This window comes from Pseudophryne corroboree, chromosome 4, assembly GCF_028390025.1.
Source record: "Pseudophryne corroboree isolate aPseCor3 chromosome 4, aPseCor3.hap2, whole genome shotgun sequence".
NCBI classification, from domain to species: Eukaryota; Metazoa; Chordata; class Amphibia; order Anura; family Myobatrachidae; genus Pseudophryne; species Pseudophryne corroboree.
This window is the reverse complement of record NC_086447.1, coordinates 269,629,851-269,643,372: the sequence shown is the minus strand read 5'-3', so window position 1 is coordinate 269,643,372 and position 13,522 is coordinate 269,629,851. Positions and strand designations below refer to the sequence as shown.

General features: G+C 46.4%; 1 protein-coding gene across 2 annotated transcripts in view; it reads right to left on the bottom strand.

Annotated features, from left to right (window-relative positions):
* Positions 1–13,522, bottom strand: part of KCNAB1 (potassium voltage-gated channel subfamily A regulatory beta subunit 1) — a 698,577-nt gene that overhangs the window by 154,993 nt on the left and 530,062 nt on the right. For both annotated transcript variants that reach the window (XM_063916117.1, XM_063916118.1), the window contains exon 7: positions 10,629–10,672. In XM_063916117.1, the coding sequence (XP_063772187.1) occupies positions 10,629–10,672 (44 nt within the window). The remainder of the gene's footprint in view (positions 1–10,628; positions 10,673–13,522) is intronic.

Below are 13,522 nucleotides of genomic sequence, written 5' to 3'. Positions count from 1 at the left end.
ACTAACAGAGAGGAGATGAATAATAATAAATATTTGTAGGGAGCGCTTATATAAATAAATATATATGTAGTAAGTGTAATACCTATAATAAAAATTTACATAATGCAATACCTGTAAAAGAAAAATCGGTTTACTTTTAAAATGTTTAAGCTCCTTTTGGAGTGCTTTGTATTAGATAGCAGTCCGTGTGGGTGAGACAGCGGCGGGTCCCGTTAATTGCCAGCGTCTGTAGCCGCAAAGGTAATTGCTTCAAACGGGACCCGCCGCTGGTATTACACTTACTACATCTATATTTATTTATTTATTTATTTAAGCACTCCCTACAAATATTTATTATTATCATCTACTTAATAGGAGCTGCTAACTAACATTCATTAATAGCACAGTACTATTCCTTATTTTTACAGAGAGGAGATGAATGGCAGAGTGGCCTGGAGGAGGAGATGGATTGCAGAGTGGCCTGGAGGAGGAGATGGATTGCAGAGTGGCCTGGAGGAGGAGATGGATTGCAGAGTGGCCTGGAGGAGGAGATGGATTGCAGAGTGGCCTGGAGGAGGAGATGGATTGCAGAGTGGCCTGGAGGAGGAGATGGATTGCAGAGTGGCCTGGAGCGGGAGATGGATTGCAGAGTGGCCTGGAGGGGGAGATGGATGGGGGAGATGGATTGCAGAGTGGCCTGGAGGAGGAGATGGATTGCAGAGTGGCCTGGAGGAGGAGATGGATTGCAGAGTGGCCTGGAGGGGGATATGGATTGCAGAGTGGCCTGGAGAGGGAGATGGATTGCAGAGTGGCCTGGAGGGGGAGATGGATGGCAGAGTGGCCTGGAGGGGGAGATGGATGGCAGAGTGGCCTGGAGGGGGAGATGGATGGCAGAGTGGCCTGGAGGGGGAGATGGATGGCAGAGTGGCCTGGAGGGGGAGATGGAGAGAGAACTAACAGAGAGGAGATAGATGGCAGAGTGGCCTAGTGGGGGAGATGGAGAGAGAGAACTAACAGAGAGGAGATGAATAATAATAAATATTTGTAGGGAGCGCTTATATAAATAAATATATATGTAGTAAGTGTAATACCTATAATAAAAATTTACACAATGCAATACCTGTAAAAGAAAAATCGGTTTACTTTTAAAATGTTTAAGCTCCTTTTGGAGTGCTTTGTATTAGATAGCAGTCCGTGTGGGTGAGACAGCGGCGGGTCCCGTTAATTGCCAGCGTCTGTAGCCGCAAAGGTAATTGCTTCAAACGGGACCCGCCGCTGGTATTACACTTACTACATCTATATTTATTTATTTATTTATTTATTTAAGCACTCCCTACAAATATTTATTATTATCATCTACTTAATAGGAGCTGCTAACTAACATTCATTAATAGCACAGTACTATTCCTTATTTTTACAGAGAGGAGATGAATGGCAGAGTGGCCTGGAGGAGGAGATGGATTGCAGAGTGGCCTGGAGGAGGAGATGGATTGCAGAGTGGCCTGGAGGAGGAGATGGATTGCAGAGTGGCCTGGAGGAGGAGATGGATTGCAGAGTGGCCTGGAGTGGGAGATGGATTGCAGAGTGGCCTGGAGGGGGAGATGGATGGGGGAGATGGATTGCAGAGTGGCCTGGAGGAGGAGATGGATTGCAGAGTGGCCTGGAGGAGGAGATGAATGGCAGAGTGGCCTGGAGGAGGAGATGAATGGCAGAGTGGCCTGGAGGGGGATATGGATTGCAGAGTGGCCTGGAGGGGGAGATGGATTGCAGAGTGGCCTGGAGGGGGAGATGGATGGCAGAGTGGCCTGGAGGGGGAGATGGATGGCAGAGTGGCCTGGAGGGGGAGATGGATGGCAGAGTGGCCTGGAGGGGGAGAGGGAGAGAGAGTACAGAGAGGAGATGGAGAGAGAGAACTAACAGAGAGGAGTTGGATGGCAGAGTGGCCTAGAGGGGGAGATGGATGGCAGAGTGACCTGGAGGGGGAGATGGATGGCAGAGTGGCCTGGAGGGGAGGGGAGAGGGGGTGGGTGGCATAGAGGACAGGAGGGGGAAGATCGGTGTTAGGGAAGACAGGGATGGAGAAGAAATAAAAACAATATAAAAATGTAATGCTTTTACTTACCCCTTTTTCCATGTCCCCTAACATTCCAATATTGTGTGTGCGATACACCGCAGGGGGCCATGTGTGAGCTACAAAGGACTTTGGCACCTAATGTCTCATAGACAGACTCTAGACCTGTGTCTACATAGGTGACAGAAGTGTCTTAACCACTTAACTGGCATGGTCAGATTTCATGCAACTGCGCCGTCCCACCCTGTTTGACGAGGAGATCCGTTCTGCAGATGTGCATAATATAATGTTTAAATATTTTAAAAAATACTTTTTCGGGGCGTGGCCAGGATGGGCAAGGAGTAGTACACACATTGTGCAGCTCTCCAGCCACTAAATCCTTTATTTGTATCCTGTTGTCCCCCCTGGGGCTCTCTGCTGGATTACAGGTGGTTTCCTTGCTTGTGCCCCTCCTGACCCCGTTTGACCGCTGTGAGGCTGGGATTTGTGCGGCACTGAGCCATTTTCTGTGAGGACCCCAGAGCCGCTGCAGCCGCGCGCTCTCCTTCTATCCCGGAAGTTCGGGTTCTCCGGCTTACCGCCGCCCGCTGCCGCCAGCCGAGATTCAGCCACACGGGTAAGCGCTCTCTACACTGCCGCTGTTCTCTGCTGGTCTGCCAGTGGGTGAGTGCTCCCCCCTCTCCAACTGCTTAGTAGCCGCCCACTACCAGTCCTCCACGCTGCCTGCACTGTACGGCCTGATCCTGGATGACCCTGCAATCTGTGCCGAGGGGACCTAAGCATATCTTGCAGTTGTGGGGAAATAGGTTGGTGGTGCCCTGTGTTCAGAGATCCTCCTGATCTTTACACCTCCTTCTCCCCCCCACCTCTTACTGTGCATGGGAATACCTTCTGCTGCCCACTCTGCAATAGGGGTTGGGGTCCCTGTCCAGGTCCTGGTCTATATACAGAGGAGATTAACTGTGTGTGACCCCCTTTTCCTGAAGGACATAATTTGAGGATCACGCTGACATTCTGATTTCAGCTATCTCTACAACCTGCATTTGATTTGATACCTGGTACTGGACCTGATACTGCGGCATTGTGTTATCCAAAATGGTGCGGGGCCGCCAGCAGAGTGCCGCGGCCGGTACGATAGAAAAGTTTGTTCGAAATCCTGCTCCTCTGCAACAGAGGAGGGAGGATGGGCGGTCTCAGGCTTCACCCCCATCTCCCGCAAATAGTTCTGCCTCCTCTGAACCACCTGATACTGCTTTACAGAGAGTATTGGATGCCGTTAATGCCAGTGAGGCTCATTTGGCTGATAAGATTGGGCAGGTGCTGGCTGACCTTTCTGTTATTCACCATGACCTTCAGAGAGGGAGCGGGTGGGGGAAGTTGAGACCCGTATCTCCACTGTTGAAGATTCTGTTACTCCGCTGGGGAGGCGTACTGATGTCTTAGAATCTCAGATGACTGAAGTGCGTAAAAAACTGATGGATTTGGAGGGACGCTTACGGCGCAATAACATTCGTTTTGTTGGCCTGCCTGAAAAGGAGGAGGGCTCGTCTTCTGAAGAATTTCTTGTAAAATGGCTTAGAGATGCATTTGGGTCTGAGGAATTTTCACCCTACTTTTCGGTGGAACGAGCCCTTAGGGTGCCTCTGTGCCCGCTACCAACGGGGGCTCCGCCCCGTACCTTTATTGCCAAGTTTCTTCATTTCCGTGATCGGGACCTTGTTTTGAAACTTGCTCATACGAAGGGCCCTCTTAAGTGGAATGGGTCACCAATATCTGTCTTCCCAGACTTTGCGGTGGATGTACAAAAGGATAGGGCTCAATTTTTGCCTATTAAGCAGAGGCTTCGTGAGCTTGACTTGTCGTATGCTATGCTCTTTCCATCGAGACTACGGGTGGTGGCTGATGGTGAGACTAAATTTTTTGCTACTCCACGTGAGGCCTCGCTCTGGATGGATATACACTTCCCGGCGAGATGGGCTCTCGCAGATCCTTGATAGTTACCTGGAGTTATGGATACGAGACTTATGCTATGTATGTTAAGATTATATGCATATTTGTTCTATGGCTGTGTGGGAGAGGGTAAGGATAATTTTTTGTTTGTTCTTTCCTCTTCTTGTTTCGGCCAACTACATTTCTGCTGTTTCTGCTGATATGTGGGGGGGGGGATTTCTTAGGTTTTATTATATCCGACTGTATTATGTTCTTAGGCCCTGGGGGTGATTATATAAGTTTCACCTCTTTTTTTTTTTTTTTTTTTTTTTTAAGGGGTGTTCTGGTTTAGTGGCTAAAGGTGTTTTTTTTTTTTTTCTTCTCTTTTCTCAAGGCCATTATATTCTTGGCTCCGCCTAGATTATAGTTTGTTAGTGTTTTGTTTTGGGATCCAAGTATGCTGCAAGTTGGGAGTAGTATACAGGGTGAGGGGGTGGGGGTGTTTTAGGCTTCGGTTGTTTTTTATATGGATGTTTTGGGTTTGTCTGTATGTGGTTTGCTAACTTACTTATAGAGCACTGGTGTTATCTGATTGCACCTCGCAAGGATGGATATGGCTGGCTGCGGGCAGTAGCCCCTATTATCATCATTATGACTTCTTATGTCTGGACTTAAGATGTTATCATGGAATGTGCGGGGACTCAATTATAAGATTAAGCGAATCCCTGGTGCTTAGACAAATTAAACAGTATGCCGCTGACGTAGTCTGTCTTATGGAAACTCATTTAGTGGGCAGTAAGCTTCTTTCCCTTAAAATACCTTGGGTGGGATGGGCATTTCATTCTATGCACACATCTGCCTCTAGGGGGGTGTCTGTCCTTATAAAAAAGACTGTCTCCTTTGTGTTAGACTCTACAATCAGATCCTTGGGTCAGATATGTGTTTTTAAAATGTAGAATATATTCTGTCCCTTTACTTCTATTGGCTGTATATATACTTCCTCCTTACTCTTCCGATGTTCTGAAAAAAGTTGCTGGGTTCATGGCCTCGTCACCGGGAACACCTGTCATTTGTTTGGGGGATTTCAATAATGTGTTACATGTGGCGATAGATAAATTCTCTCCCACCTCCTCTGGTCTGCATTCTGGGAGGTCTGGTTTTGCTGATGTTGTGTCGGGGTTGGGCCTGGTCGATCGTTGGAGACTGAGACACCCGTCTCTCAAACAATATTCCTGTTTCTTACATTCTCACTCCTCGTTCTCTAGGATTGACCTGGCCCTCCTCTCGAATGACATGGTCCCTCTGGTCCGGGATAGTAGATATGAGACTAGAGGTATATCGGATCACTCCCCATTGACCTTGGTTTTGGATTTCAACTGTTCCAGAGGCCAGACCGTATGGAAGTTTAATCCATTCTGGCTCGTACATATGGGGGACGGCTCCGATTTGGTGGCTGCTTGGCGGGAATTCTTTGAGATAAATAAGGCTGGACAGTCCATTTCTATTTTCTGGGATACGTTTAAAGCCTTTTTGATGGGAACCTTAATTAAAAGGGTGTCTAATTTAAAGTCCTTTTTTAAGCGACGGGAGTTAGAGTTGGAGGCCCAGAGTGTTGCTGCAGAGACACAATATTTGCAGGACTGTTTAGACAGTTTCAAATCAGCATGGCTGTCAGCCCAGGGGGAGTGGAAAGATTATTTCATGGAAAAGACTCCGCATAGACTCCTTTTTTCGTCCCATACTTTTTATGCTTCTGGGGATAGACCGAGCACTTATTTAGCTTCCCTGGCACGGGGTGAGAGGTCTTCTAATATTGTGGCTGAAATTGAAGCCTCAGATGGCACGTTTTATTACAGACACATTACAGATACGGAATTTTTATCTTATTATAGGCGGTTATATAGTTCTAGATTGGATTGCACTCCGATGCAGTTAGATGATTATTTACAAAATGTACAATTTCCCTCATTAACTTGCGAAGCGCATGATTTCCTTGAGGCACCTGTCTTGCCGGAAGAAATTGTGGCTGCTATTATGGCTTCTCCCAATGGGAAAGCTTCGGGACTGGATGGTATACCGTCTGAGCTTTATAAGCGGCATTTAGATTTTTTTGTCCCTCAGCTACTTGAGTTGTACAATCAGATATTTGCACAGGAATCTCTTCCTTTGTCCATGGCGGAGGCATTGATTGTTGTTCGTCCTAAACCTGACAAGGATCATAGGAAGGTTGATTCTTATCGCCCTATCTCCCTTTTACCCACCGACATCAAAATTATGGCCAAAGTCTTGGCATTTAGACTGAATCAGGTTATTACGCAGCTTATACACCCTGATCAGGCAGGGTTTATGCCTAATAAGTCGACATCCATTAATCTCAGTCGGTTAATTACTCACTTACAGATCCCTCGTGAGGAGTTTTCCTCCTCCATAGTTGTATCATTGGATGCTGCTAAGGCTTTTGATTCCGTGGAGTGGGATTATTTATGGAAATTAATGCATAAATTTGGTATAGGCCCTAACTTTATTAAATATGTGCAATTGATGTATTCCTCTCCCCTGGCCAGAGTGGCGGTGAATGGCTTTGTGTCACAATCCTTTCCTTTGTCTAGAGGTACGCGTCAGGGGTGCCCTTTGTCGCCTACCCTATTTGCTATGGCCATTGAACCCCTTGCGTGCCTTTTGAGGGCGAATTCTGAGATTTTTGGTTTTAAAATTGGCACCAGGGAGGATAGGATAGCTCTTTATGCTGACGATATTTTGCTGTTCGTGGATCGCTATGCTGAGTCTATGCCTAAAATATTGGAAATTATCAATGAATTTGGGCACTACTCTGGGCTTCTGATTAATTGGGAGAAATCCTCCATCATCCCACTTCTGGGTGAGATCCCTGCCTCTCCACTAGTTACTCTCCCACTACGATGTGTGAGCTCCTTCAAATATTTGGGTATTTGGGTGTCTAATGACCCTCACAAATTCTCATCCCTTAATATCACGCCACAAATAGCGTATCTTCGGTGTAAAGTGAAGGTCTGGGGGAAACTGCCCCTGACAGTTACGGGGAGGGTTAACATGATAAAAATGGTTTTTCAGCCCAAACTTCTATGTATTCTACAACCATCCCCTATTTACATTCCTCAGAAGGTCTTTAAACAAATAGATGGTCTACTTTCCTCTTTAATTTGGGCTAGTAAGCGGGCACAGTTGAGACTTGATACCTTGACCAGGACTAAAGCTCTAGGGGGTTTGGCTCTCCTCAACTTTCGCTTTTATTACTTCGCGGCACAACATCTTTGGGAATGGGTTAACGACCTTGACAGTTCGAGTCTGCACTCACAACTGGTGCTCCAGGAATATCCAGGTGGTTCCCCTCTGCAACTACTTCTCTGCGGAAATGTCGGAATGTCATCTTTACCGATCATAAAGCAATATATTACTATTTGGAGGCTAGTGCATACTGTATTACAGGGACATGGTATCGACCCCGACACTCCATTGGACAATAAATATGGATTGCCCGAACTGTGTCGGCTTCAAGTTAGGAGGGTCTGGGGAACATGGGCAGTGGTCTCTGGGACATTTATACACTGGTGGGGCATTTAGATTATTTCAGCAGCTTCAACCAGAATTTAATGTCCCCTCTGTGTATTTCTTCCATTTCCTCCAATTGCGACATGCTATGACTGCCCAATTCCCTGATGGCCCTCCAACCCTTGCTGATTCCCCGGTTAAATTGCTACTGCAAACAGTGGGATCTGGACATTTAGTCTCTAAAATATATGGGCGTATGCTTCAGATGCATCATATAGATCCCCTTGCCCCCCTTAAGACTAAGTGGGAATCTGATATAGGTCCATTGTTGGATGACATATAGGAAGGTGCTATGTGTCTTGTCGGCTTTCTACTTCCTCCGTACGATATCAGCAAATACAATTGTTCATATAGCACAGGGTATATATGACCCCGGTGGGGCTGTCGCATATTGGGGGAACTCATAGCTCGAAATGCCCTAAGTGTGGAAGTCTGGGAGCAGACTTTTGGCATATGCTTTGCTTGTGTCCCATGGTGTCGGCATTTTGGGAGGAGGTTAGATGCGCTGTAGTTGATACATGTATTCCTTCTACTATATTTACACCCCTAACGTGTGTACTGGCAGTTATAGACACCCCTAACGTGTGTACTGGCAGTTATAGATGAGGAGGTTCTGGATCCGCCCAGTAGACGCTACGTTATAAACCTCTGTGCTCTGGCCAAGGTCTGCATAGCCAGACTGTGGCTAACTAGTGAAGCCCCGACCCTACAATCCTGGATCTCTCTGGTTAACACATCTATTACACACAAAAAATGTATGTTCCTGGCCAGGAATGCAGAGAAAATGTTTATTGGAATGTGGGGAAGGTGGATGGGTTCTCGCTATTTCAGGGATAAATACTGTTGAGTTTTAGAGCTGTCTGATTAAGTGGTGCTCAAGCCTTCTGGGGGAGGTTTATGTGGTGGGTAGCCTGTAGCCAGCTGTGTTAATGTGACTGGGATCTTCCGGCGTATACTGATATACCTACTGTATTGCTATGTTGCCGATACTCTGCTGATTACTGGTTTTGACTAAAATCCACATCCGCATGTTATGTTTTACCTCTTCTATATGTACAACCGTAAGCTTGCTGTTGTGTTGTTGTTCTTTGTTTATTTTATTTTTGTTTGTTTTTTTGTTTTGTTTTTATATAACTGTTTAACTGTACAAAAAAGGGAAAAATCCAATAAAAATGTATTGAATTAAAAAAAAAAAATACTTTTTCAACTTTATTAAATAAAATACATTTTAAAAAACAATGGGGTATATTTACTAAGGTCAGGATTTTGACCGAGATGACGTTTTTTCTTCAAAGTGTCATTTCGGGAATTTACTAAGCAAAAATCTCGGCAGTGATGAGGGCATTCGTAATATTTTGGAAGTCCTAGGAAAAAATTACGAATCAATACACCATCGGTCAAATACGCCTGCAATTTGGTAGAAATCGGTCATTTACTAAAAAGTGCAAATCACAAACACTGCCGACAATAGCCAAACGCTGCCGTGCTGAAATACAAATCGTGAAAAAATGCTAAAAAAAAACAGACCTGCTTTTTTATCCCGTGTTTGGATAGGCATGCACGGATCCATGAGATCCGTGCATGTTTTTCAGTGGGAAGGGGTGGGAAAGTGTTAATAAAAAAAAAAAAATGCGTGGGGTCCCCCTTCCTAAGCAAAACCAGCCTCGGGCTCTTTGAGCCGGCCCTGGTTGAAAAAATATGGGGGGAAAAAATGATAGGGGTTCCCCCATATTTAAGCAACCAGCACCGGGCTCTGCACCTGGTCCTGGTTCCAAAAATACGGGGGACAAAAAGCGTAGGGGTCCCCCGTATTTCTGAAACCAGCACCGGGCTCCACAAGCCAGATACATAATGCCACAGCCGGAGGACACTTTTATCTAGGTCCCTGCTGCCCTGGCATTACATAACCAACTAGTCACCCCTGGCCGGGGTACCCTGGAGGAGTGGGGACCCCTTCAATCAAGGGCCCCCCCCCCTCCAGCCACCCAAGGACCAGGGGTGAAGCCCGAGGCTGTCCCCCCATCCAAGGGCTGCGGATGGGAGGCTGATAGCCGTTTTGTAAAAAAATGAATATTGTTTTTAGTAGCAGTACTACAAGTCCCAGCAAGCCTCCCCCGCAAGCTGGTACTTGGAGAACCACAAGTACCAGCATGCAGAGGAAAACCGGGCCCGCTGGTACCTGTAGTACTACTACTAAAAAAATACCCCAATAAAAACATAAGACACACACCTTGAAAGTATAACTTTAATACATACATCCACACCTCCATATACACATACTTACCTATGTTCACACGAGGGTCGGTCCTCTTCTCCATGTAGAATCCATGGTGTACCTGTTGAAAAAATTATACTCACAAAATCCAGGGTAGATGGCTCCGCTTTTAATCCATTTGTAATCCAGGTACTTGGCAAAATAACAAAACGGACACCCGACCTCGCACTGAAAGGGGCCCCATGTTTTCACATGGGACCCCTTTCCCCGAATGCCAGGAACCCCCTCTGACTTATGTCTAAGACGGTTCCATCAGCCAATCAGGGAACGCCACGTTGTGGCATCCTCCTGATTGGCTGTGTGCTCCTGTACTGTATGACAGGCAGCACCCGGCAGTGTTACAATGTAGCGCCTATGCGCTCCATTGTAACCAATGGTGGGAACTTTGTGGTCAGCGGTGAGGTTACTTTCGGTCAACCGCTGACCACAAAGTTGACGCTACTTATCTAGCAAATCCCACAAGCTGGTGATCTATATCTGTGATAAGCGGTGACAGAAAAACTTTTTTTTATCTCTGCTTTATAGTAAATAGACATGACAATGTTCACAGGCAATGGGAACATAATTTAAAATATGGAACATTTTACATTAAAATCATAGCCTAAAATGTGTTCCAAGCCTAGGTATTATACATGCACTAATTATTATTATTATTTTTTTCTGTCCAAGCATCACAGTATAACAATTATATATGCCATCACTTATAGTTCATAAAATGCTTTAGATGAATTAGAACACATTAATTTGACATTAAAAAGGATAAGAGGACACACAAAAGACAATTACCTTCAATAATATGTTTCCTTGATAGACCTCTTTCTGTTTCTGCTCTACAAAATATATATATGAAGCATAAGAAGTTATAATACTTAATCGATAACACATTGATCTAAGTTTTTGCTCCTATTTTTATACAGTCAGGCAAGCAGAAGTGCACACATTAATATTTTGTATAAGCTCATTATAATGCTTTCCTAATTGTCTCAATATCTCCTATAGCTCCAGGGCATGCTTAGAGCTGTTTCATGAAATACAATAGATTCTTATAAATTTGTATTAGTGCCATAATATTTATTTTCATTCTATTCACGTTATGTAATTGCATTTCAAGACAGTAGTATAACCGCATTTAAAGACAATAAAGGGCATTTATGAGGCACAAACTGTGTGGACACATGAAACTTCCTAGGTATGTATCACAGGGTCGAACCTAATTAGGTCGACGGTCAGTAGGTTGACCACTATTGGTTGATATGGCAAAGGTCGACTGTTGAAAAAGTCGAAATGGTCAAAACTAGAAATGGTTGACAGGGACGAAAGGTCAACACTGGAAAAGGTCGACATGATAAATGGTTGATACAAAAAAGATTGAAGCAACATTTTTTTATTTTTCGGTGTAATTTTCACCATCACAGAACATGGAATCCTAATTAGTGCACCGCTTCGCTCGCCATGCTTCGGGCAAGGTGCCTTTCCTGCGCTCGGCACAGGGTACTATTCCCAATCGTAGTTCACGTGGATGGTAAATTATGAAGACGTTGGAAATAATGTGACCCCCTCCAAAAAAAGCGCTGTCGACAATATGTGTGTCGGCCATTTGCACCTGTCGACCATAAGCACTGTCAACCTTTTACATGTCGACCTAAAGACCATGTCGAGCTTTTGTCCATATGGACCTAATGCACATCAACCATTAGTGGTCGCCCTATTGACTGTCGACCTAATAAAGGTCGACCTATCATCCAGATACCGAACTTCCTTAGGTGTACAAGCACAACGAGTGATGTCCACTAAATGTTATGTCATCAGTTTTCCTATACTGTACAGCATAAATAGTTGTCTGGTACACTGAGTGTAAAGGTGCATACACACGGAGCGATATAACTGAGCGATTTTGACTATATAGTCAAAATCGCTCAGAAAGTTAGTGCAGATCGCTCCGTGTGTATACAGGCAGCGATAGCGATGCGCGTCCCCGCTAAGTCGCTATCGCTGGGAAAAATAGTCAGTGCCGGCAAGTCAATTTTGGCTATGTCGCTGGTAAAGTTAGTTAAAATCGCTAGAGGCCAGCGATTTTTCCCAGCGATAGCGATGTTGCAGGCGGCGTTGGTGCGGGCGGCGGCGGGTTGTGGCGGCGGTGCGGGCGGCGGCGGGTTGCGGTGGCGGTGTGGGCGGCGGCGGGTTGCGGCGGCGGTGCGGGCAGCGGCGGGTGGCGGTGTGGGCGGCGGCGGGTTGCGGCAGCGGTGCGGGCGGCGGAAATTTACCTTTCTCTTGCAGAGTTTGGCAGCGGAGCGGTACCAGTTTCAAAAATGGCGCCTCAGCGTCATTTTTGAAATTCAAGATGGCCGCCGCGAGCCAATCACGGCTCGCCGCGTCATCGCCCCGCCCCCTCCCGCTGACTTATATAAGTCAGCGCGAGGCAGCGGCTTTCAGTCCGACGGCGGAGGAGGAGCGGAGAAGAGCTCCTGAAGACGCCGTGGAAGTCCTGGATGGGCGGCGGCTATGCAAAAGAGCTTAGCAGCCGCCGCCCACCAGGTGAAGACGCCGGAGCAAGACCCCAGAAGCCCTGGGGAGGTGGCGCCCCCCCAGGTGAAGACGCCGGAAGCCCTGGGAAGGCGGCGGCCATGCAAAAGAGCTTAAAGGCCGCCGCCCCCAGGTGAAGACCCAGTTTAATAAAGGATTTTTAAAAGAATGTGTTGTGTTTTTTTTTTTTATATTTTCTTTACAGGTGGACTACAGGTACCAGCGGGCCCTTTATGTCCGGGCATGCTGGTACTTGTGGTTCTCCAAGTGCCAGCATGCTGGGGCAGGCTTGCTGGGACCTGTAGGCCACCTGTAAAGAACAATATTACTATTGAAAGGCTATCAGCCTCCCATCCACCGCCCACGGATGGGGGGGACAGCCTCGGGCTTCACCCCTGGCCCTTGGGTGGCTGGAGGGGGGGACCCCTTGATTTAAGGGGTCCTCACTCCTCCAGTGTACCCCGGCCAGGGGTGACTAGTTGGGGGGGTAATGGCACTGCCGCAGGGACCAATATAAAAGTGTCCCTCGGCTGTGGCATTATCTCCCTGGCTAGTGGAGCCCGGTGCTGGTTTGGGAAATACAGGGGACCGCTATGTCTTTTGTCCCCCGTATTTTTTAAACCAGGACCGGACGCAGAGCCCGGTGCTGGTTGTCTAAATATGGGGGAACCCTACTCATTTTTTCCTCTGTATTTTAACAACCAGGACTGGCTCAAAGAGCCCGAGGCTGGTTTTACATAGGAGGGGGGGACCCCACGCAAATTATTTTTTTAACTTTTAGCTATTTAAATACCAGCCACCCTGTAAAATCGTCCTATATATGACACTCATCCCCTTATTTAAATGAGATAGTCAAAATCTCCCATAGCCAAAATCTCTTGCATAGTTAGACAAAATCTCTGGTAAAGTTAGTCAAAATCTCCTACTGCCAGTTCAAGGGAAAAGTTAGTCAAAATCTCTCATAGTCAAAATCTCTCCGTGTGTATGCACCTTAAGTAGTGCAGTGACCGTTAGATGCACTGTAATTGCTGAGCTTCACAAAAGGAGCTAGGTAGAGACCTAAGGGCCCATTTCTCAACAAGCGATAAAACTCGTTGTGAATGATAAAACTTATTGCGTATGAAAACTGGTGCTGCAGCCAATCAACTTCCAACTAT